The sequence below is a fragment of the Erpetoichthys calabaricus genome, chromosome 11, assembly GCF_900747795.2.
Source record: "Erpetoichthys calabaricus chromosome 11, fErpCal1.3, whole genome shotgun sequence".
Classification (NCBI taxonomy): Eukaryota; Metazoa; Chordata; class Cladistia; order Polypteriformes; family Polypteridae; genus Erpetoichthys; species Erpetoichthys calabaricus.
The window spans coordinates 55,502,481-55,529,162 of NC_041404.2; the positions used below are offsets into that span (position 1 = coordinate 55,502,481).

Consider the following 26,682-nt stretch of genomic DNA (forward strand, 5'->3'; position numbering starts at 1 on the left):
AGAAAATAGTTTATTTTGTCAGTCTGTGTTGAGTCAGTGCCAATATAGCGCCTTTGTTACACTATCTATCTGGTCCAGTCTGAGGTCCAGAGTGTCTCCTAGTCTCCCAGTACGCTCCACACTTGTAATGGTATTTCACAGGTGCTGAGTGGTCCCTGATTAACTCCCAACATGAACTGAGCTCAGCCAGACAGTTCAACTTTGGTTTCATCAGAGCCAAGAATCGTGTGTGTCACAGTCCGAGAGTTTGTTCTGCCAAATCCAAGTGAGCCTTCATCTCCACATTAGATTGAACTTCATTTGTCCCCTGGGGAAATCTGCCTTTTTATGACAGACCTTTAGACAGATCAGTCGATATGGTAGATAGGTAATACTTTCTTTGACCCCAAAGTGAACATACGCTAACACTTTACAGATGCTCAAGATAAATCTAAATATTGTCACCTCACCTCCATGCTGTCCTTCCCGTCAGTCTCCTTGCCATTCCAGCCAGTGGACGGTGTCGACACTCTAAAACGTGAGGAGCTCACCATCTTCTCACTCAGCGAATTTTGACCAAAAAAGACCATTTACAGAATTTTTTTTTTTAAATTCCAAGTTTAATTAAAAAATACACAGAGAAATCCAGCTTTTTACCATTTAAATATATACATTGTGACTGAATTACAGATAACAAGCTGAGTCTCAAATACAAATGCTATGCACAAAAAAAAAATAATATATAATATATATAGTATGTTGGCTTTGACCTCACGCCGCTAACATCTGACCTTTATTGATCCTGCTGTCCAAAGGTACAATTCCTTTCCAAACAAATTCCCAGAGACGGGGATTCCTGAAGTCTGTCCATGTCGGCGCGCAGGTCAGGGTACGATGCGATACGATTGTCCGTAAATGTCGGCAGCCGCCACCTCGGCACACAAGACACACTTTTTGGCGTCGCTACTCTCATTTCAGTTACAAGGCAGCTTTAATAGTCACACGTGGATTACTAAATGGCTTCATACAGAATGCACTCAGCAAAGGCAACCAAAACTCTTTTAATATCTACAGCGCTTTTATTTATTTATTTTAGCAGGATGTTCCTTCATGCTCCTCTGTTCCTTCCCAGCCAGGACACATCCTAACAACGATGGCTCCCAAGTCTGATTTCAACACGTCACGATCCCGATGCGCAGAGAGGCATCGCAGCTCTTCCCGACTTTGGGTCATGGGCTGAGCACATCCTTCCCTTGGCGTAGACGAGACCCCTAAATAATTAGACGATTCAGTGTTTTTCATTATGGCTGAGACGTTCTTTTCCGTTTATGCTGGATTTGAGTCGATTCTCCCTTTTTTAGGAAGGAAAAAAAGCTAAGTGTTCCATTGCTGTAAAGCGTAGACATTTTCAGCCCAGCTTTCCATGCTACTCTCCCTTTCGGGCCTACAGCACAAGTTAAGTTTTAGTCCACATAGCAGCATTCATAGCCCACAGCACTGGACACTTGGTTTGCTGTAGCAGGTTGGTTATATCCTAGCGGCTTCAGCATTTTTTAAAAACAAGTACATGTTCAGAGGTACTAGATAATCGACAAGGTTTGTTTGTTTGTTTTATAAATGCTCAATATATTAATAAAAAAAGGTTTCTTTACAAAAGAAAAAAAAGCCTTTTGGCCAAAAAATATACCATATTAATATGTACACACTCCATGCCTGATGGTTAGTGATTACTGCAAAAAAACAAAACAAAAAGACCAAAAGATTAATTCAACGTCCGGCAACCACAGTGAAAGCAGCTTAAAAATGACAGCGGACAAGTGCAGTGTGGCCAACCGCTGCATGGCATCGACTGGCACAGCAGCACCTCAAGAGCACAAGGCCACTGAAAAGGAAATATATACACTAGCAAAAAAAAACAGTCGTGTGAAAAAGTAAGTGCACCCCATGCAAACTGTCTGAACAGCCGGACGTCAGAATCGACACATCAAACTGACACGGCGTTATTCATTGTCATAACCCAAATGAACAAAAATGGAGATCTGTCACTAGGAAAAAGTAAGTAGACACACACCCCCACCCCCCCCTCCATTTATCACCTCTTTAGAATCGGGTGTTTCAGATGAGGGGCCAGAAGCTCCTCAAGGAGTCTACAGGTGGACCTGACCGTCTCATTTAAGGTGCAGACATGGGGGGGGGGTGGGGATCTCTTTGATATTGACGTGTGTGCTGTCATCATGCTAAAGGAGCTCTCAGACAGGACAAACAACATGCAACCTGCACGTATGGTCGAGGCCTGGCACTGAACCCATGAGCCTGCAGGTGTGACGCAGTAGCAGTGGTGCTAATCACTGTGTCGCCCACACTCTCTCCATCTGCTAATCACTCTCCTCCCCTTGGGATTAATAAAGTATCTATCTATCTATCTATCTATCTATCTATCTATCTATCTATCTATCTATCTATCATTTCTGTGAGTGTATACTTCTTTTTCAATAAGTGTAGAGATATGTAAGGTGTTAACACAGTGACGTCCTGTGAACAAGTGTCACAAGCAGGTGACAGTGTGCAGAAAAAAAAAATCAAAAAGATTGCTGTTTACAAAGACACCACTGAAATGGGAACTTACATTTAAATTATATATATGTGTGTGTATATATATATACTGTATGTATAGATAGATATATATACAATCATATGAAAAAGTGTGTGAGCCCCTCTCAGCCTGCATAATAATTGACTCTCCTTTCAACAATAAAGATAACAGTGGTATGTCTTTCATTTCCTAGGATCATCTGAGTACTGCGGTGTTTTTTAGTGACGCAGTATTTAGTTGTATGAAATGAAATCAAATGTGAAAAACTGGTTGTGCACAAATGTGGGTCCCCTTGTCATTGTGCTGATTTGAATGCCTGTCACTGCTCAATGCTGATGACTTGGTGTGATGAGCTCATTAAGCCTTGAACTTCATAGACAGGTGTGTCCCATCATGAGATATAAAGGGATTTAAGGTGGTCAATTACAAGTTGTGCTTCCCTTTGACTCTCTTCTGAAGAGTGACAGCATGGGATCCTCAAAGCAACTCTCCAAAGATCTGAAAACAAAGATTGTTGAGTCTCCTGGTTTAGGGGAAGGCTACAAAAAGCCATCTCAGAGGTTTAAACTGTCAGTTTCAACTGTAAGGAATGGAATCAGGAAATGGAAGGCCACAGGCACAGTTGCTGTTAAACCAGCAGGTCTGGCAGGCCAAGAAAAATACAGGAGCGGCATATGAGCAGGATTGTGAGAATGGTGACAGACAACCCACAGATGACCTCCAAAGACCTGCAAGAACATCTTGCTGCAGATGGTGTATCTGTACATCGTTCTACAATTCAGCACAATTTGCACAAAGAACATCTGTATGGCAGGGTGATGAGAAAGAAGCCCTTTCTGCACTCACACCACAAACAGAGTCGCTTGTTGTATGCCAATGCTCATTTAGATAAGCCAGATTCATTTTGGAACAAAGTGCTTTGGACTGATGAGACAAAAAGTGAGTTATTTGGTCAGAACAAAAAGCGCTTTGCATGGCGGAAGAAGAACATCGCATTCCAAGAAAAACACCTGCTACCTACTGTCAGATTTGGTGGAGGTTCCATCATGCTGTGGGGCTGTGTGGCTAGTTCAGGGACTGGGGCCCTTGTTAAAGTCGAGGGTCAGATGAATTCAACCCAATATCAACAAATTCTTCAGGATAATGTTCAAGCATCAGTCACAAAGTTGAAGTTACGCAGGACAATGACAATGACCCAAAACACAATTTGAAATCTACAAAGGCATTCATGCAGAGGGAGAAGTACAATGTTCTGGAATGGCCGTCACAGTCCCCTGACTTGAATATCATCGAAAATCTATGGGATGATTTGAAGCAGGCTGTCCATCAAATTGAACTGAACTGGAGAGATTTTGTATGAAGAATGGTCAGAAATACCTCCATCCAGAATCAGACACTCATCAAAGGCTACAGGAGGACAGCGTCTAGAGGCTGTTAGATTTACAAAAGGAGGCTCAACTAAGTATTGATGTCATATCTCTGTTGGGTGCCCACATTTATGCACCTGTCTAATTTTGTGATGATGCATATTGCATATTTTCAGTTAATCCAATAAACTTAATGTCACTGCTGAAATGCTACTGTGTCCTTAAGGCATGTCAGATATTAAAAGGAAGTTCAGCCAATGAGAAACAAAAATCCAAAGAATTAAGAGGGGTTCCCAAACTTTTTCATATGACTGTATCTATGTACTGTGTGTTTATATATATATATATATGTAATATATACTGTATATTTATACACACACACACACACACTACTGGTCAAACGTTTTAGGACACCTCAGTTTTTCCTGTTTTTCTTGTTATGTAATCACTTGAATTACAATGAATGATCTAAAATGGAGAAGAGCCAAACAGTAAACTGCCTGAGGTTTAAATGTACAGTTTTGGTCAACAAAAACTGAAAAAAAGAACATTCCAGAATATTACAAATGGGAACCTGCAGATATTATGCAGCAAGTAAAGTAAATGAAGCCTTACAATTTGCACAGGTGTCCCAACCTCTGTTGATTACTTTTAAACCCCTCTGTGTATTTTAAAGCAGAGTTGGGGCACACTGTGTTCCTGCACCCTCTGAAGTACAACTTGGACAATATTACATTGTATGATGGCAAGAAAACGTTAACTAAGAAATGAAACGAGACAGGGCATTAGTACCCTTAGATGTGTAGGCCTTTCATTTAGAAAAACTGCACAAAAAAAATCGGTGTCAATGAGTCCATTGGTGTCCGACACAATCTAAAGGAAATTAGAAACTGAGAGAAACTCTGAGAGGTAGAGATCTGGCAGAGCCAAAGTAACCACCCGATCAGAAGTCACGTTTCTGAGGGTCACCAGCTAATGTGATCAGAGGCGCCTGGCAGCACAACAGCTTCAAGCAGAGCTTAACAGTGCAGGGCAAAAAACAAAAGCAAATCTCAGTTTCTACTGTGAAGAGGCGACTTTGTGCTGCCGGTTTGACAGGGCGAGTGGCAGGAAGAAAAGCCATCGCTTAAAAGGACAAAATAGGGCCTTCAAGTTATGGCTGTGGACTACTGCAGACTGGTAGAAAGTCTTATGGAGCGATGAATCCAAACTTGAAATCCTGGGTTTGTCACACAGGTCCACCATCGAGTTGGTGACAGGATGGTTCCTCAGTATGTGACACCAGCTATCAAACATGGAGAAGGACTGGGGACAGAGTTGGTGACCTGCATAGAGTGACTGGTGTTCTGAATCACAAGGGTTACCACAGTTTAATATCAGCAAAAGGTGCAGGCGACTGTGATGAATCAAAAATTGGAATAAAATTTTATACACTTGGTGATTCTTTGACTTGTTTATTTGTTCTTCCTTAATGAAACATCAAGACAGTAAACTACGTGCACTTCCATAAGAGCGGAGGAGTTCTAAATCATTTGCCCAGTGGTGTGTCTGTGTTCTGTATTAATATTATGGTAGAGTTACATTTACATGAGTCTGGTTAGTTGCCAGTTGCAGCACAGAAAGGATTAATTCAAACCCTCAAGTCGCTCAGATCAGATCAACAAATATCATTAAAACATTTCATCCAGGAAAGAAAAGACTACTTTGCTGGGTACCATTAATATAAAAATGGGTATTCTTAAAAAAAAAAAAGAGGTATTGAACAAATAAGATTGAATTGTTGAAAAAAACAGAAAAGAGTTACCTTATGCCAACATCCTGGTATGGGAAGTCCATCGGGACCCTGTGGTGTCATGGGAAAAAAAATTTTACTAAATAATAACAATAATAAATATTCATGAACACACACACTGTGCATATTTCGTTACAGCTTTGCATTGCAAGCCACCAAGCACAAAAGATGACAGCCTGAGTGACACAAGTCCTGTCATCTCTCTACTTGCACTGCTATTACAAATCCTTAGAGGAAAACTCCACCTAAAATGACATTTATTTTTAAGAATACATTACATACCCCATTGTAGTTTGCACTGACAACCAAGAGAAACAAAAAAAAGTGAATCTCATGTTTGCATAGTGAGCGGAAATTTAAAAAAAAAGGATGACAGAACAGTCCTCTATGGCGGGGGGGTCGCCAAGTCCAGTCCTGGAGGACCACCGTGGCCCTTTTTTTAATGAGTGCTCCTGTTTGTGCTGCTAGTTAACTTCTTGTTTATTCATTGTAATTGATTTGCTTTTTTAAGATTTGTTCCCCTAAATTTCTTCATCATTCCTCTAATTTGCTTCATTTTCTTTCCTTAAATGGCACCCAAACAGAACTGAAATGTGAAGTGTGTGAGCCAACAGAAGACTAGCTAAGTCAGGGCCTCAAACTCACACCAATTTCACTCCAACCAGCTGCTTAATGAGGCGCCGAGTCTCGTCGTTAATTAAACTCGTTCTTTAATTCCATGGCTTGTTGCTGCTCTTGTGGTGCGTTAGCAGACATTTCTGAAATTGTTGATTTTCTCTTTTCTGTTAAAATGTGTTGTGGACCTGAGCAGATCAACACTCCTGAGACCTTCGTCTTTCTTTATTTTCAGATATTGTATGATGGACACCAGTTGTTTTCGCTCATTTTGTATCTCGTTATTGTTTGGCTGATAATTAAGGAAAAAGAAACAATTAAGGGGTCTGAGTCTTCAAAAGCAAGTCAATTAAAATGAATTCAAAAGAAATTAATTTGGAGGAAAAACAGGTCACTCATTGAGTGGTGGCTCTGAGGCTAAGGGTCTGCACTGGCAATCGGAAGGTTGCTGGTTCGAATCCCGTAAAATGCCCATAGGGACTCTGCTCTGTTGGGAACCTTGAGCAAGGCCTGCAAATGCAAAGAATTATTATTATTAAGAAAAGGGTTACCATGAAAACCTGCAGCCACGGTGGTCCTCCAGGACTGGAGTTGGTGACCCATGAAGAAAAGAAATCCCAAGTTACTCGAGTCGCTTACTCCACAGGTCAGGTCATCCAGTCGTATGGTCACAATGTGCAAAACGCATGCATCTTTTTGCTAAAATATCGTGAAGTAAATACTTCAGGAAAATGAGCACAACGTATAAAGAGAAAATGCCGTCACGTGAGGCCCATCTTTTGAATTGAAGATCGTCGTCTTCTCCTCCTCATTCGGCTTGAGTCTTTAATGGAGGACGTCTGGAGCCGACCGCCTGGCCAAACGGAGCAACTGGGCGAGAAGGGCCTCAGTAAGAAAAGAGACTAAAGAACCCAATGGTCACACTGGCTGAGCTCCAGAGGACCTCTGTAAAGATGTCAGAAACTTTCAGAAAGACGACCATCACTGGAACACTCCACCAGTTTGTTCGATTGTCTCCGTTCTTCATTAAAACACAAAATCAAAAAATTTTCTTTCAATTGTTACTGCAAAGCACAAAAGGGTAAGTAACAAAAATGAAAATGTGATTTTTGAGTGCAGTATTTCCTTAATATTCACAAACAACATTACCCAGGGAGCACAGCCATGCACCACACTACACGTGGCTTTGTTTAGTAAGTACACACTGAATTAAAAAAAAATTAATTGCAATGTTTTTTAGCATTAGTGATTTTTTTTCCTTCTGCAGCTCATAAAGAGTGACGTTATTAACAAAAAACAGCACAATGGCATCTGTGGAAGGTGACGTCTCGCCTCGAGTCCACGTCTTAAAAGTAAACAGCCATCTTTTGCTTCCTTTTAATCGTGAAGAGAATTCTAAAATAAAGGAGCTTAAAAGAGAATCATTTACTGATTTGGCTGACACCTTCATCCAAGGCGACTTACAACAATTATGATAGTAGTAGTACAGGCAGTCCCCGGGTTACGTACGAGATAGGGACTGTAGGTTTGTACTTAAGTTGAATTTGTATGTAAGTCAGAACAGGTACATGATTTTAATAAATGCTATTGTTGACCGACTGTAACCAAGTGCTCTGCCAATAAATGACGGAGTGTCACCTCTCTATGACCTTTTTATTATTTCTACTTTATTTTCCATGCTGATGGTTTTTCTTTTCTTTGCTGTGTCATCAGCACTTAAATCAGATTTGTGTTTCAGAGACATTCTTGAAGGGTGAAGATAAAAGGTTAAGATGAGCTCTTCTGCACAGGACTGTACACGCGATCACAGCAGGATGGCACCCGTCGTCAACACGTCTGGTGTGTAGGGTGGTCCAGATCTAATTATGCAATTCTCATTATGCTATAACTTATTCAGTTTATTATATAGAAAATCACCCGAAAAATCCTGGACCATCGATAAGTCTGCGAACTGACGACATGAAGAATCGTCTTCGCGCTGAACTGGAATCGTCCTCGCATAAATCAAAGTCAACCAGACGATCTGGATCTGCAGAATTCGATCTGGACCACCCTGTACTGAACAAGAGACATCTTCCTGCTATGTGCGTAACACTACAAGCAGGCCTTCTATTGAGAATGAATGGGGGCAGTTCATCACCTGCCCACCTCACAGTCACCTCCACTACAGTATGCTGCCTGCAGTGTCCCGCCACACCACCGCCCCCATTCAACACGCAGCTATAATGCTCAGATCACCGCTTGCAGCATTACCACCCGCGCACCTAGAACGAACGGGGCAGCCGTGTGTGGTGGGCGGGCAGGGAAACCGCTTGCTGCCGGGAGCCACCTGAGGTACACTACACTGCGCGAGCAGCGAAATCGACCCACTCCAGCCACTGCTTGCAGCGTCCACAGGCCGAAGATGATGGAGCGGCAGTTTCTGAGGCGCATGCGTCACAGCTGTGGTCCCGTTTATATGTCGTAGGTTGGATGTCCGTAACCTAAGGTGTTGTACTGTGTTAGCCATTATGGATGTGGTGAGAAGTTAAGCAAAAGGACACCTTTTATTGGGTAACTAGAAAGAATACAATATGCAGGCTTCTGAGGCAACTCAGGGCCCTTCTTCAGGCGAGATGTTCATTACAGATTCCATTTTGCCTGAAGAAGGGGCCTGAGTTGCCTCAGAAGCCTGCATATTGTAGTCTTTCTAGTGTCCTTTTGCTTAACGTCTCACCACAGTTATGATACGAGTGATTACGTTTCTTTTTCCAGCTGGAGCACATGCAGCTCAGGTGACTTGCTCAGAGTCACATTGTGGTGTCAGTGGTGGGATTTGAACCCACAACCTCAGGGTTTGAAGTCCAAAGCCTTAACCACTACAGTAACCACACTGCCTGCGATCAGAGTGTGAAGTGAGTGACGCTGCTGCTTTTGTAAAAATGGCGAATTGTCTTTCACCTGCAGAAACTCCATAACGGTAAGTGCCATGTTAAACTTGGCCATGTTTTTCAAGAAACTCACTTCAACGATGCAATAAATGTCACATCTGATCACAAGGACCCTGAAGGGGTGTTTTAGGGAATGGGCTCCCCCATTTTTTGCAATCAGGTGTTTACTGAGAAGCAATCAAATAAGCTCTACAATAACAACTGTCCTAATAGAGCAGTGCCTATGAAATCATGTAAAAGGCAAACAAAAAATATAATAAAAGCTCCTAGAATTCCCTCCTGCCTTCCACCCTCACCTTGTTCTTTCGAGGTAAATGCTTATTGTATATGACGATCAACACGTCTGCTCTGAATTGAGGAGAAGGGTCAAAGCCCAGTTATCAACGTGGATGACCAGATACGTCCTGCTGTATTACATCTGCTCTATTGGTGATGATTGTGATGTTCAGAGTCCACCTGTGGTTGTACTGTATGTGATTATGGAAGGAACGCGCCAGGCTTGGGAGGGTCCCACAGTCCTGAGCCATGAGGTCGAAGGAACTTCCTGCAGGAGATTGAGTCGAGGCTACATAACACGTATGGAGCACTGAAGGCCCTCAACAGCACAGTGGCCTCCACGATTCTTAAATGGAAGATGTTTGGAACAACCACAGTACTTCGTGGAGTTGGCCGCCTCGCCAAACTGAGCAACTGGGGGAGAAGGGGCTTAATAAGAAAGGTCTGCAGTGACAGGGTGTCATCAGACGGTTTACTGTGACATTTCCAGCACTTCACAGTATAGTGCGCCATTTCAACAGACTGCCATTGCCAGGTCATAAATAGTCGAGATACTCGGAATCAACAGACATCTTTAGACCAGGGATTGTCAGCAGTAGCGTGAAGCCGACACCAAACATGAACATCAGATGTCAGCCTTACTGTCCCTGTCAGCGTCTGTTGACTAATTTATAGCATCATCGCTATCGCTCGATTTGAGCAGTGGTTCAGTTTCAGTTTGTTCCAAAACTGGCTTTACGGCTTTTCAGTTTTCCATTGTGTTTTTGGTTGGAGGCTCTGGCTCACTCATGAATATTCAGGAGTTACCATAAAATGGTGGGATGCACAGAAATTATTCACCTTTTTTGTTTGCAGCACAATGTTATTTCTTCCACTAGATGGCACTCTGAGTTATTCAGACTTAACACTGTAAAGCGGATCACTATGTGTCACCCAGAGTCTGACTTGGGCTTACCCGTAATTACATAGAATTTCGAACCCGAGTTACAGTCAGGGTTAACACCAAGGAGGTTAATATACATCTTCCATAATATATATAATGGAGTGCATTACCCGTAAAAGTATTTGTTCTTTTGGCACTGCATTACAATTCTTTGTTATAACGTTATTTTAACATGTGGCTTTCTGGAGGCTTACTGGATGGCCAAATCACAGAAAATAAAAGGAGAAGGAAAAACTGTAAAGAGCTGATGTAAGAGTAGAGCAGGAGGGCATGCAGATTTAGAGACATGTTAGAAATTGCACTCCATACCGTTAATATCATAAAAATAAAACCCCCGAGTGATGCAGTTCATTCAGAATCGAGTACTGCTAGGTGTGCACGTGGCAGGAATGGCCTAATGCTATCCCTGCATTGCAAGGATCTGAGCAGACTGAACTTTGCAGTGAAGACCTAAACTGTCGTTCATATTGCAGCAGCCAGCATTGTCACCCTGGAGGTGGGCGGGGCCGGACAGGTGATTGACGGCAGGATGTTCACAGGTGTGCTGAGCTCCAGAAACTCCTGGAACTTTCTCACGGCACCTTACAAGTCCGGGAAGGCTCAAGAAGGCAGGTGGAGACCCCCTGGGTGATGTAAATACAGCCTTGTAGATAATAAGGATGGCGAAGGACACAGCAAGTGACCCTGGACGATGATTGTGGACACTAAACAAGTGGAACAGCCTGTCTAACTTAGGTGACTATCATTTCTACGGGGTGTTTAGCAGTGCATGTTGTTAAGTAAAATGTGGCCGTTATCAGGTTTAACTCCCATGTGGTGTGAGAGTCTCGGTCTTCCCATCTCTGTGTTCTTTACAATATCATATTGTTTCAGGCTGATCGCATATTTACTAAACAGCATCTCACTTATGATGTGCAGAAACAGTATGAATGACAGGCGCTAAGTAATATTTTGCCACTGTAGGTGTACTTTAATAGTTGGCTTGGCCCCAATTAATGTAAAAATCATAATAATAGATGAATATACGACACAGCAATGCAGTGTCGGCACTTCGACCTCGCAGTTTGCATGTACTGTAGGTTTGCTCCAAAGACATGCGGGTTTGGTGATTCAAAATGGCCCTCGACTGTGTGATGCCCTGTCCAGGGGTTGTTTCTGTGCATACCCATTGCTTGCTGAGACAGGCTCCAGCTGCCCCCTAGCCCTGGATAAGCGGGTTTAGAAGACAGACGGATCAATGGTGACACGTTGGTTTTGATACTGCAAACCTGTACCTAGTATGTAACAAAGTCGTCTTTGGGTCTTCATTACACGTCTAACACATCACTAGACAGGTTATTTGTTGCTGTGCCGTGTGCCTCATTAAGACCTTTTCATACGCTGGTAAAATTACTTGTTAATATGAAGGATTTTCAGGTACACAATATAAACTGGACAAACTTGTCGGTACCCCTCCATGAAAAAAGAAGAGCCCCCAATTATCTCTGAAACAACTTGAAACTCACAAAAGTTATTGGCCCCCTTCATTGTTTATTAAGTATTTGACAAAACTTTAGCGTTTTGACTCGACAGAATGTTTCAAATTAGAACACAAATGACAATGGCATGGACACAAATGACGGGACCCTTCACCTCATGTTTGGTTGCACAGCCTTTAAAGTTTGCAATCCCTGCACACAAGCAATTTCTGGAGCTGTCCATGAGACTTCTGCACCTGTCCACAGGTTGTGATTAGCCCACTCATCGTGAACAAACTGAGTGTCAGGTTTAAAGGGGGGTCAGTTCTTCAGTTCTTTCCATAGATGTTCACTAAGATTCAAATCAGAGCTCACAGCACAGAAGGCCACTTCAGAACATTCTTGGGTGCTTTCAACTGAGTGTTTTGGCTCCTTATCCTGTAGGAGGGTCCATGATCTGTGACTCAGACAGAGTTTTCAGACCCTGGGCAGGACATTTCACTCCAGAATGTCTTGATAGTCTCGAGGTTTCATTGTTTCCTGCACAGACTCGAGGGACATCATGCCAAAACATCACAGAGCCTCCTCCATGTTTCACAGTAGGACTGGTGGTCTTTTCTTTGAAAGCTTCATTGTTTTCAGCTGTGGACAAATAGCTGATGTGAGTTGTGTCTCATCTGTCCAAAGGACAGTCTGGCTTTTTTATGTTTTTCTTTCAACAGGGGCGTCTTCCATTTAAATCGTCAGTATGACTGATTACATGATTGGAGACGTGTGATACAAATTCAAGAAAAGAGTTAGTTTGATAAAATCACTAAAATACAATTATTTAGGATCCTTTTTATGGGTCCCAAAACTGTGTCCAGGCAATTTGAGAAGATGTTTGTAGAATAAGCAACACTGGATCTCTTGTCACACTTGCTTTGTTTTATTTAATGGCATATCAAAGGCATGCAGGTCTTCATCTTCTTTCGGCTGCTCCCATTAGGGGTTGCCACAGCGGATCATCTTGTTCCATATCTCCCTGTCCTCGTCATCTTGCTCTGTCACACCCACCACCTGCATGTCCTCTCTCACCACATCCATAAACCTTCTCTTAGGCCTTCATCTTCTCCTCTTCCCTGGCAGCTCTATCCTTAGCACCCTTCTCCCAGTATACCCCTCATCTCTCCTCTGCACCAAATGATGTCCAAACCAACGCAGTCTCGCCTCTCTGACTTTGTCTCCAAACCGTCCAACCTGAGCTGACCCTCTAATGTCCTCATTTCTAATCCTGTCCATCCTCGTCACACCCAATGCCAATCTTAGCATCTTTAACTCTGCCACCCCCAGCTCTGTCTCCTGTTTTCTGGTCAGTGCCACCGTCTCCAGCCCATATAACGTGGCTGGTCTCACAACCATCCTGTAGACCTTCTCTTTCACTTTTGCTGATAACCGTCTGTCACAGGTCTACAGGGGGACACACTTGCTTTTCATTTCTTCACGTTTCAGGGGGCTACAGCACTTTTTCCATGAGCTGTACGGGTAACAACAAATCTGTCCATGTCTGCCTCACTTAAGCCACTGTGGACCATTTCACAGTGAAGTTATTTCAGCAGGTCACAACTGCACCAAAAGCTTTTCCTCCATGTCTCAAGATCTCTACTGTAAAGTGCTAATGCATTAATGTGAATTTAATAATAATGTGAATAATGAATAATTTGAATAATGTGAATTTCCCCTTGGGATTAATAAAGTATCTATCTATTATATAGTGCCTTTCATTTCTACCTATCTATCTATATCTATCAATAAATCAAATAGTGCCTTTCATATCTATCTATCTATCTATCTATCTATCTATCTATCTATCTATCTATCTATCTATCTATCTATCTATCTATCTATCTATCTATCTATCTATCTATCTATCTATCTATCTAATGCAGGCAAGATCATTTTTTTAATTTATAGAAAGCGCTTAACGTCAGAACACCATTGTGCTTATCAAATGCATTATACCATGTTTGTGAGGAAATAATTTTGACTTGAAAAGTACCAAGCTTATCCTTTAAATATCATTAATGGCATTTATGTACTTTTTTGTAATTTCAAAATTTTTTTATGTGTTAATGAATGTGAGACCCCTACTCCATACAGTAACTTTACATTATAAACAATTTACAATATTTGTGTGCTGTAAATATGGATTAGTATAGTTGATAACTCTTTTTACAGTGCGTCTGCCCACCCTATGCCACAGTGTTAACCTCCGCCCATGTTTGCCACTCACACAACTCAAACATTTCATGCTTTATAAAAATATCTTTGGGTCGTGTGGTTGGACTCAAACTCTCTGAATTCTTTGCTTTCTAGATGTTAGATTTTGTTGGAAAAAGATGTAGAAGTGTATGGCTGACTGAGGTGCTTTAATTAATACAATTGATGATAATAGAGTAAAAGTACTAGATGGGATTGGTTCTTATAAAATAAAATCTAAACCAAATATGATTTTCTTTACATAAACATGCAATGCTTTGAATGGAGTACAACAGGCAGAGGCATGCAAAAGAAGTGGAAGACAGGGAAAGGAAAGGAAAAGAAAAAGAGACAGAGAGATACTGTACCAAAGGGCAGGGGGCATCCAGGCCTGGCAAGCCCACCTCCCGCTTGTCTCCTCTGCATCCTGGCATTTCCTGTTTGTGAAATTAACCTCCTTTGTTACCAGTGAAGCAGAAAATTCCCAACCATCCATGAGACTGCAACTTCAGTTTATCTTTTCTTTTTTTCTTCTTTGTTTGTACCACATGGATGCTAAGTGAGTGACTGCTCTGTCATAGAAAACCGAGTTTTGGTGAACTGTCCATTTGTTGGGACTAAACAGAAGGTAAATCAGGTAGATGTTTAGGGTTGCAAAACTGGGACAGGCACCATGAAACCAGTCTTACCAAGATAAACGTCACTGCACCACAGTACGGTTCAAATCTGAATGGCTATCCATTTTATCAGTTTGCTTGTTCCATTTTCCTGTCACAAAAAATGTGAGCCTATGCTGGCAGCATCATGTACATGGCAGGAGCTGTCCCTCCAGCCCATCTCTGAATAAAGATGCTTTACCGCACAAGGCAAATATCACTATTTATTTTCACAATTTACAAGAGCTAAATTAACAGTTTTTTAGGTTATAATCCATCCATCCATCATCCAACCCGCTATATCCCAACTACAGGGTCACGGGGGTCTGCCGGAGCCAATCCCAGCCAAAACAGGGCGCAAGGCAGGAAACAAACCCCGGGCAGGGCGCCAGCCCACCACAGTAGGTTATAATCAGCTCTTCAAAATGTTCAGTGGTTTAAATCAACTCTAACTAAAGAGCCTTTCTTGTTTCTAGTTCCAGATTCATCAACTGGGTGTCCTGACAGTGAACTGACAGATGAAATGTTTGAGTAGAACCAAGAAATACGTGGAAGAAAACAAAAAAGTAGTAAGGTGGGAAAACACGAAGCCAAGATGTGAGATAAAATTGAAGTCCCCAGGACAAGAGGTGAAAAATGACACGGGGAGAACATGCACACTCCACGCAGGGAGGACCCGGGAAGCGAACCCAGGTCTCCTTACTGCACTACCATAGATAATTTCACCCCATCTTAGACAGGTAGCACAGCTAGTAATAATAATCAAAGATTTATTACAATTTACAAAGCGTTTCCACTTTGTTTAAAGAATTAAGGTGTGATCAAAAAACAAAAAAGGCTTGCCAGGTGCGTGTAGTGTGACTTCAAAAAATACTGCATGGCATGGCCAATCGGGGCCCCAAAGACAAGAACTTGATGAGCACTATGATATATATATATATATATATATATATATATATATATATATATATATATATAGCAAATATATATTTACTTATTGCTTATTTGTGGCCATTTGTTGGTTGCAGCATCAATATAAGAAGAAGACAACCAAGAAACTGCTACCTCTGCAGCTCCACCATGGCAGCTTCCTCTGCTTCTTTGCAGAGTCTATTATTCTATGGCTGGCCCCACTTCTGCATGCAGTAAGGTGTACAGCCTTTGTGGCCACTAGTGGATAGTTTTGGGATCTTGTTGGGCATTGTTACCCTGTTGTTCTCCTATATCTCTTGGCCGTAAGTACAAATGGCCTCAACTTGGTTGGCCATAAATCAGCAAATTAGCTGTACACATAAACTGTACATAAACTTTCATTGTATCAGCTAATTATGTAAATTTAAAGATCCATCTTTTTGAATTCAGGAGTGATTCCCAAACTTTAACTGTTAAGCATGGTATAGACTAGTATTGACACCAAAATTCATATTAAATAATAAAAGCTGTGATCATGAATAAACATGATAAACAATGAGTGGCACAAAAAAAAAGAAACAGCCTGGAACCCACGTCAAGTGCTTTGTTGCACACTTATCTTGTGTGTGCAAATTACCAAGTGACATAGTAAGAGCATGCTTCTATTCTTCCCAAGAGAAATGTGTTTTTTTTTTTGCTTTCTTGCCTCTTATGAAAACTATTTCTTTGCATGGGTTTGTATATAATAATAATTTGAAGTTAGCTACATGATGTGGTAAGGAATGCCACCATCCCACAGTCGTGTCTCACTGAACAAGTGTACCACCTGCAGTATAACAGCACAGTAAATCAAAGACAGCTGTGACTACATACCACAGGACATGGCTGATCCAATCCTGGAGGTCCGTTCTCGCCTTTTTGTCCTTTTAACCCTTTTTTGCCTTGCATGCCTCTCTCTCCCTGGGAAAAATGAAACAGAAACATGTTATTAAAATTCTTGTCGATCTTACAGACAGTTAAACTTATAAGTGAACATTCAAATCAGGTTCCAGCACCGGAGTAAGAACAAGATGACTGCAATTAAGAGTCCCACATACTGTAGTTGTCCATTAAAATCATGTGTGTGTGTGGCTGGCTGGCCAGCTGGCTTTGTTTCTTTTTACCCAAAATCCTACTTAAGAAACTGTGAACAAATGTTCATCCATTGTTGTGGTCTCTTCCCTCTGGAGCACTCTGCCTGTGAGGGTCTTTCTGTCATGTGGTCAAGTCAAGTGGCTTTATTGTCATACCACCCATTTACCATATAGCAGCATGCAGTAGTGCAAAATAAAACCCCCTAGGATTGAGGTGCAACATTAACACATAAACATGACAGTGAAGTTGTCACCACAAAGTTTCTAAAACACTTTGCATGTTCTCGCAGTGTCCTGGTGGGTTTCCTCCCACAGTCCAAAGACATGCAGGTTAGGAGGATTGGCCTTGTTAAATTGGGTCTAGTTTGTGTGTGCATGGTATGTGTGTGCCTGTGATGGACTGGTGTCCTGTGTGTCGGACTGGTGTCCTCTCTAGGTGTATTTTCTGCCTTGTGCCACGTAATTGCTGGGATAGGTTCCAGCTCTTTCATGACCCTTCTCTGGATGAACAGGTTTAGAAAATTGATTGATGGATACGTCTCGATCAAACAAAATTACAGAAGTGATGAGAGAGGAAAAACTTGAAACTAACCCATCAGCAAGACGTTACAAAGTTGTTTCTAAGCCTCTGGGACTCCAATACAACTCAAAATTCGTCATTATCTCCAAATGGAAAATAGCGGAACAGTGGGGAATCTTTTCCATGAAGGCTAACCTGCCAAAATGACCCCAAAAGCATTCCAGAAGTCACAGACGATTGTACAAAAACATCCAAAGAACTGGGAGCCTCTCTAGCCTCAGCTGAGATGAGTATTCAAGCTTCCAAACGGGGTTCCACTCAGAGCAGCGAGCTAATATGCAGGTCAAATGTCCACTTTGTTCTAATTGTGTTATTACACAAAGGCCCAGACACACAGGAGTAGCCAAGTGTAAGATCTTCATACCTTTTCTCCTTTGTCCCCTCTGTCTCCTTTTTCACCTCTTAACCCTGGAAAACCCTAAACAAAAATACAAAGATGGTACACATTTAGCATAACTCATGTCAAAATGATTATATGAAAACAGAATAATACAATTTAAATTTTCATTTATGTTGGTTTATATTACTACAGGTGTGATATATTACTGAATACGCCTTCCAAAAATAATATTTTTTATATGTTACTTATCCCATGTAGTTACAGGAACGGCACCCCTCAATATCCTTAGTATACATTCAGTATTATTAGACTGCAAGGCCTGAGTGGGGGGGGGGGGGGGGGTTTCCCCTCAGTGTCCATAGCACATCCTGGGGTCGGAGCACATGCTCTTAGAGTTACCACAACAGCATTCCTTAGTGTCCATAGCAAGGCAGGGGGGATTTCAGAGGCCATGCCACTGTAACGGCCAACCCCTTACCCAGACCAGCCACTACACTACCAAGACTATAACTTGGAATACCCCCCTACACCGCTTGAGTAAGCACTGCTTCTCAGCGTCCAGGGGGTGTGCCCCTTAACTTTCAAAAATGCCACCGTAGGCAGACACCTATGTCACCTAATGGATTGTCCAGCTCTGCCCAGGGGGACATTTAACCCATCGAGTCATTATAAAAAGTCATGACTCTAAGGACATGCCCCTAACAAGGAGTACATTTGCCCTAATAATGAAAAAGCATGGAACCCTCTTCCTTTGGTTAAAAGTAATTAGCTGCCTGGATTATTAGAGAGTTATTAGAGATCTTCATTGTTTCATAGACGCTTATCCCTTATTATTGTGAACTAATTGTGCTACTCATCTAAGATGGGTTGAAATCTAAGTAATCAAGTAAACCTCAGTGTTAACATTTGCTGTGCCACCATGCAATGCATATGTCTCTGTTATATACCACTTGGTATTGAGATTCGTAGAGTTGGGAGTGTTGATGTTTTTGATGCACCATCTGTTGGAATGACAAATGCAATGCATTGTATTACTAAAAGTGATTGTGATGCATTATCTTTTGGAATGACAGGGACATAGCAACCAAACAGACACACATACAGACATTTATCCTTTTATTAAGGTGGATTACCCAGAACATATATTATACGGACCACTCTTTAAAACACTTACATCTAATCCTGGTTCGCCTGTTTTGCCCTGTAATTCAAAAACATCACAAGTTAAAATTTAAAGCATTTTCTTTCATTTTACTTCATCTTTTTTTGTCATAACACCACCAGTTAAAAAGAATTACAATTTGATGATCTTCATAAAAATATAGAACATTTAAACAATAGCGACAAGAATAGACCACGTTGTCTGTCCAAAATAACACCAAGTTGAGATGTTAAAGGTCTCCACATCCTGCTCTCCACCACACTACTTGGTCACTTATTCCATTTTCCTTTGGTTCACTGTGTGAAGAAAGACTTTCTAACATTTCTGTGAGGTCTGTGTTAACAACTTCCCACCTGTGTCCCTGTTCTTGTTGTAGAATTTATTTTAAAGTAACAAATGGTATCTGCTGTACTAATTTCCTTCATGATTTTAAACAATTCAATCATTTCACCTCTTAATCCTAAAACAATGAGTAGTACAGCCTACCTGTGTGAAGGGGAACATTCAAATATTTGTGCGAGGTTTACCCTTAAGAAGATTCCAACTAGGGAATCCATTCGGGATCCCCGGACATTTTTCATTCCTGGGAATGAAACTGCTGGAATTCCCAGGTGAACGGGAACGGCCAAGCTCGCATATATAGCGTGTAAAACTGTAAAAATCGATCAACAAATAACAGAGTTATAGTTGAAAATAATTAAGATGGCGCCATTGCTGCAGCTTGCACTTCATCAGACAACAGCTTTGAACAGCAACACAAACTGCGTCAGTCTGTTGCATCCACATTATCTGTGCCAAGAAACTTGCCATTACAGAATGATGACAAGAAACTGGATGCATCAGTAAAAGCTGAAATGGCGGTGTTTCAGAGTAACGGCAAGCGCGGGCATTGTTTAGAACAAGTGTATCAGTATCTGATGACTGTGCTGCCTACTTCAGTGGAGGCAAAGTGTGCTTTCTCAGCGGCTGGCATACTCTGCATGAAGGTGCGCTCTTGCCTGGACAACCGCACGCGCGACACGTTGTGCTTTCTACACTCTTATTACCGCAACTAACTTGATACATGTACTTATATGACAGCATGAACTGCTTGTAGATAAGGTTAGTCTTTTATTGGTGTCAACATATTGCAGTACTTTTATTAAAAATAAGTGTCGGTCGTTCTAAAACCGTTCACATGTGAGATGCCCGTGCACTGTGTTATCCCCGGGAGCCCGGGATTCCCAGGAATGACATGTGGGTTTCCCGATTTCCCGGGAATGGATAAACCTGTCCAGGAATGGATTCCCTAATTCCAACCACGTCCCTGTGTTCCTGCTGAAGAACTTCTTTTAAAGTCTCAATCCAGTGTACGAATTCCTTTCTTAATTTTAAACTCTACAATCACGTCTCCATTTGCTTAAAAGTTTAACTCCTTCAGTCTCTCTTCATAGCTCATACCCTGTAGTTCTGATCAGCCTAGTCGCTCTCCTTTGGACGTTTTCCTAGAGCTGCTTTGTCTGTTTTGTATAATGTGGAGACTAAAACTACATGCAGTACTCCAGATGAGGCCTCACATGTGCATCGTTAGGTTTAGGCATAAACTCCCTGGACACAGTAAAGGTGCTATATAACTTAATATCCTATTAGCCTTCTTGGTCACTTCTGTATAGTTTTGATGGAGATATTGACAAGTCTACTTTGGCACCCCGATCCTTCTCAAAAGTTTCAAATGTTCTTTTGTGTATTATAATAAAACATTTGCTCAGACATACAACCTAACAACAATGGTAATGATCATAATCCCCCTAGCCCCTAAAAAACTAAGTTAACAAAATCCTTTCATTAGTGTACCAGAATCCTCTTTAGTAAAATCCCTTTGTGCGTCCAGGTGTCCATGTGTGGGTGTCTTCTGGTTAAGTGTGCATGTGCGGGACATGGTGTGATGCGCGATATTACTGTCAGAGAAAGTTACAGGCGTTTTATGGAAATACAAACCAGTATTACTGTGAGAGGAAATTAAAGGTACACAATACAGTGACTCATATTACAGCCACATACAAGCCAGTATTACTGTCAGAGGAGATTAAAGGCATATTACCGACATGCACGCCTGTATTACCGCCAGAGAAAATTTCAAGGTATATTACGGACGTACAAGACAGTATTGCGGTCACAGAAAATTAAAGACACACAATACACGGCGGCAGCCCACGAAGAACGGTCAGCTCAGTAAGTAAACATCAACAAAAGAAAGGCTGAAAGAAAGAAAAATATGACCAACAAACAGAATGAGGTCAAAGTCCCTTGGCATTTAATATAGACTGTTCCTACTAATGTTTAAGCACTACTGTTCTAGCGCCCGTTATTGTAACGGGCTAAATGACTAGTCTTATATAATACACTACCCTGGCTGTTCGTTTGTCTGTCCAGGATTATAAATCACCTGTAGCTCACAAACCGTTTGACCTGAAAGTTGGTACATAAATACCATGTGACGTCGACTATCCGCTTTCTGGGTGAGGATTGACCTCCAAGGTTATTCCTCTTTTTATTTTATTTTATTGTAGAATCAACTCTCAGCAGCAGGGCGGCCGTGTGGCACATACGTACAGGCGCTGTTCTCATCCCTACCACCTTCGCCGTCACTTCTCCTACCTCTTTATATATTAAATCATTCTTGAGGCAGATTGAAGGCTTAAGTGCCAGCTTAAGTGAATCATTAAGGAAAACGTACAAAGTAATTGCAACACAAACGCTAACTTAATCAGTTTTAACGCGAAAAGATGCCAACGAAAGAAAAGAAGAAGTGGGCCGCTAGGGTGGAGAAAAGAAGAGCTGCTCAGGAAGCAGCAAGTGCATCAACCTCTGAGTAAAAGAGTGGTATACATACAGAGAATGAGGATGAAAACTAGGAATGCTCAAGTCAAGTGTATTCACTGCACACTATTGTGCAATGCACCGTCAATGGTTAGAGATAATGTCAATGACTCCACGGCCTAGATGCTAAGTTAAAGCATCTAACCTGATGGAAGGATAAGCAATTGTATACCAGTAGATGTGGTGGGTCAGGTACAGTAATGATCATTAATTGCAAAATTTACTTTAAAAAATATCACTATCATCTGTACATCAATCTAATTAGACAATAACATTTTAACTTTTCTGTGACAATTTCAGCTTTGTGTAAGGAAATGTTCAATGAAAGGATAAACTGTTACCTTTTCTCCTTTGGTGCCGGGAAGTCCTACTAAACCAGTGTTACCCTAACAAATGAAAGAATAATCATGAAGTCAATTCCATATAATCAGAATTTATCAAACTTATTTTTTTTTTGCTATATGGTCTGAGCTACTTTGTCTTGCCATGGAGGAAGGACAGACATACTACACAGGGTGGATGAGGATTTCTTGCCTGGCTAGGAGGCCATAATGGAAGGACAGAGGGAGTTGAGACTTAACCCAGCTGGAATGCCTCACAATCTTCATCCCAGACAGAAGAATAGTGGATGGACTGGGTGAACATGAGTGCCGCGAGCAGTTCATTCTACCACATGGCAGTGTCTTGGCTGAACCCAGTTAAGACACCCACAGGGTTTCATGAGAATTGGGAGTCTGGAAATGCAGCCCTGTCAGGGTGAGGACTGCCCTTGTTTTCCACACAACGCAGAAGTGCTTTGGATGACCTTTGCCGTGACACCAGAAGCAGTCCCAGGTACTGCCCGCTGTCTCACCTTGGGGATTAACAGTTGGGAAGCAGTGGGCAACACTCACTTGGAGGAAGGAAGGAGGGAAGAAATTGATTGCTTGTTATATTCTAGTGTTGATCTGGTCTGGTGATTATTTGGAACAGGTTGGTAACAAATAAATACCCTTTATTTAAACCCAGAGTTGTGCTGGGTGACATCATGTCTGTTTAGGGCTTAGTGGCACCCACTTGTGATTACAGTCTATAGGAAACTATCTCGAGAGAAGAAGACCTGTCCCCCTGCTTTTACTAACATACAGTGCCCTGTGAATGTATTCAGACTCCTTCACTTTTTGTACATTTTGTTATGTTGAAGCCTTGTGGTTAAATCATTTAAATGATTTTTTTACACATCAAGCAATACTCAATTTCTCAAAATGAAATGAAGTGAAAACAGGATTTTAGAAGTTTTTGAAAATTTACTAAAGATGAAAAACTGAAATACAATGTTGACACAAGTATTCAGACCATTTTACTCAGTGCTTATTTGAATCCCTTTTGGTAGCGATTATGGCCTGCAGTCTTCTTAGGTCTGACATAACAAGCTTCACACATCTGGATTTGAGGATTTTAAATTTGTTTGTAGCAACAGTTGTTCTAATATTTATATCAACTATGAAAACTAATCTGCCCCCCTCCCCCTTAATCTTGAAACTTGATTGTTTACAGTGCATCCGGAAAGTATTCCCAGCGCATCACTTTTTCCACATTTTGTTATGTTACAGCCTTATTCCAAAATGGATTAAATTCATTTTTTTCCTCAGAATTCTACACACAACACCCCATAATGACAACGTGAAAAAAGTTTACTTGAGATTTTTGCAAATTTATTAAAAATACAAAAATTGAGAAAGCACATGTCCATAAGTATTCACAGCCTTTGCCATGAAGCTCAAAATTGAGCTCAGGTGCATCCTGTTTCCTCTGATCAGCCTTGAGATGTTTCTGCAGCTTCATTGGAGTCCACCTGTGGTAAATTCAGTTGACTGGACATGATTTGGAAAGGCACACACCTGTCTATAGAAGGTCCCACAGTTGACAGTTCATGTCAGAGCACAAACCAAGCATGAAGTCAAAGGAATTGTCTGTAGACCTCCGAGACAGGATTGTCTCGAGACACAAATCTGGGGAAGGTTACAGAAAAATTTCTGCTGCTTTGAAGGTCCCAATGAGCACAGTGGCCTCCATCATCTGTAAGTGGACAAAGTTTGAAACCACCAGGACTCTTCCTAGAGCTGACCAGCCATCTAAACTGAGCGATCAGGGGAGAAGGGCCTTAGTCAGGGAGGTGACCAAGAACCCGATGGTCACTCTGTCAGAGCTCCAGAGGTCCTCTGTGGAGAGAGGAGAACCTTCCAGAAGGTCAACCATCTCTGCAGCAAACCACCAATCAGGCCTGTATGGCAGAGTGGCCAGACGGAAGCCACTCCTTAGTAAAAGGCACATGGCAGCCCGCCTGGAGTTTGCCAAAAGGCACCTGAAGGACTCTCAGACCATGAGAAAGAAAATTCTCTGGTCTGATGAGACAAAGATTGAACTGCCAGGCGTCACATTTGGAGGAAACCAGGCACCGCTCATCACCAGGCCAATACCATCCCTACAGTGAAGCATGGTGGTGGCAGCATCATGCTGTGGGGACTGGGAGACTAGTCAGGATAAAGGGAAAGATGACTGCAGCAATGTACAGAGACATCCTGGATGAAAACCTGCTCCAGAGCGCTCTTGACCTCAGACTGGGGCGACGGTTCATCTTTCAGCAGGACAACGACCCTAAGCACACAGCCAAGATATCAAAGGAGTGGCTTCAGGACAACTCTGTGAATGTCCTTGAGTGGCCCAGCCAGAGCCCAGACTTGAATCTGATTGAACATCTCTGGAGAGATCTTAAAATGGCTGTGCACCGATGCTTCCCATCCAACCTGATGGAGCTTGAGAGGTGCTGCAAAGAGGAATGGGTGAAACTGGCCAAGGATAGGTGTGCCAAGCTTGTGGCATCATATTTAAAAAGACTTGAGGCTGGAATTGCTGCCAAAGGTGCATCGACAAAGTATTGAGCAAAGGCTGTGAATACTTATGGACATGGGATTTCTCAGTTTTTTTATTTTTAATAAATTTGCAAAAACCGCAAGTAAACTTTTTTCACGTTGTCATTATGGGGTGTTGTGTGTAGAATTCTAAGGAAAAAAATGAATTTAATCCATTTTGGAATAAGGCTGTAACATAACAAAATGTGGAAAAAGTGATGCGCTGGGAATACTTTCCGGATGCACTGTATATCTAAACCAACAGCCTCCTCAGGGTTGGCTCATATTTTGTATTTATTGCCGGTTTGGCCCCACATGATGCTGAACTGCAATAAGTGGGTTCAGAAAATAGATGGATGGAATATGCTGCACTCTTCTGTTATGGGCATGCAGTGCTTTTCAATATATTGGTATTATAATGTGCCATATATGAGGGGGGGACACAAAAATTCCTGGAATTGTTAAAAAAAATCTTTTTTATGAATTTCTCAGCAATTCCCTTTAAGTCAACTCAGAATCCTGTCCTTGAGATGTGACTCACTTATCCCAGTGTTTCTCCCATTCCTGTTAACATTTATTTATTTGGCTGATGCCTTTATCTAATAAGGCGACTTAGAACATTTATGACACAATTGGTTCTATTTCTTTTGGTTTTCTAATTGGAGCACAGACAGGTCAAGTGACTTGCTCAGGATCACACAGTGTCAGTAGTAGGACCTGAACCCACAACCTCAGGGTTTGAGGTCCAAAGCCATAACCACTACTCCGATCCACCTGACACATTTCTTCATTGTGAAGCCTCACAAGAAGACTAATATGTTAGTTACTTAGACAATGGAAGCAATTTTGTTTTTATTTCATTTATTGTGTTAGACAAAAGAATTAGAAACTTAACTCCTGAATCACTAGTTCTTTTTTTTTTTTAAACAAAATGCCTTTTTCAAGGCTGGAAGAACATTTTTGTAGGCCAGCCGAGGCGGGGATGTGTCACTTCTCTCTTCACATCACTACAATGGTTTCCTATAGCAGCACATATTAAGTTCAAGCCCTTCATGCTTCAATGAATCAGGTCTGCTGATGAATGGCACCACTTTCCTCCCACCGTCCAAAGACATGCAGGTTAAGTGGACTGACGATGCAAAAAAAAAAAAGGGTGCGAGTGTGTGTGTGTGTTGACCCTGTGATGAACAGGCACCCTGTCCAGGGTTTGCTCCGGCCTTGCCCTCTATGCTAACTGGGATAGGCGCTGGTCACACTCCCCACTCGGCAACCCTGGTCAGTATTTAGTGGGTTTGAAAATTATATCACATTTTTATGGATTTGAAAGAATTTGCCTTTGTTTGACACGATAGTATTTTACTTTATATATCAAAACATTTGGAAATTCGGAGTCGTCAAAGGAAAACTTACTTTTGGTCCAGGCATTCCTCTTTCTCCAAGTTCTCCTTTTTCACCTTTCATACCATCAAGTCCTGATTCACCCTGAAAAATGAGGCAAATATTTTAACTTATGTCCATGCAGAGACCACAAGAATCACTAGACTAAATAATATTGTGCTCCATGGGTTAAAGGAAACATATTTTTGTTATTACCCGTTTTGAAAGCATTTGATGAACCAGAAAAAGACAAATAATTATCAGGCTATTTGCATATTTCAGTCAGTCATTTTCTAGCCTGTTTAATCCTGAACAGGGACGCAGGGGTCTGCTGGAGCCTATCCCAGCTAGCACAGGGCACAAGGCATGAACAAACCCAGTCCATCACAGGGCACACACACACACACACTCCAGGCACACACCAGGGCCAATTTAGAATCACCAGTTCACCTAACCTGCATATCTTTGGACTGTGGGAGGAAACCAGTGCACCCAGAAAAATTCACACAAACACAGGGAGAACATGCAAAGTCCACCCAAGAAGGACCTGGGACATGAACTCTGGTCTCCTTATTGTGAGGC

The 26,682-nt window shown here is 41.7% G+C and overlaps 1 protein-coding gene across 6 annotated transcripts; it reads right to left on the reverse strand.

Annotated features, from left to right (window-relative positions):
* Positions 1-577: 577 nt before the first annotated feature.
* Positions 578-26,216, reverse strand: LOC127529687 (collagen alpha-1(XXIII) chain-like). 6 transcript variants are annotated; one of them, XM_051934234.1, is made up of 8 exons: positions 26,134-26,216; positions 22,174-22,218; positions 18,986-19,012; positions 17,836-17,889; positions 16,632-16,718; positions 14,559-14,627; positions 5,744-5,782; positions 578-1,250 (listed from the first exon to the last, which is right to left on the reverse strand). In XM_051934234.1, exons 1-8 carry the CDS (start codon positions 26,182-26,184, stop codon positions 1,209-1,211), a joined length of 414 nt encoding a protein of 137 aa, XP_051790194.1. In that variant the 5' UTR covers positions 26,185-26,216; the 3' UTR covers positions 578-1,208. The 6 variants fall into 6 exon arrangements, with proteins under 6 accessions (XP_051790194.1, XP_051790193.1, XP_051790195.1 ...); XM_051934233.1 differs by having other exon boundaries at positions 578-1,331; XM_051934235.1 differs by having other exon boundaries at positions 578-1,709.
* Positions 26,217-26,682: the final 466 nt, after the last annotated feature.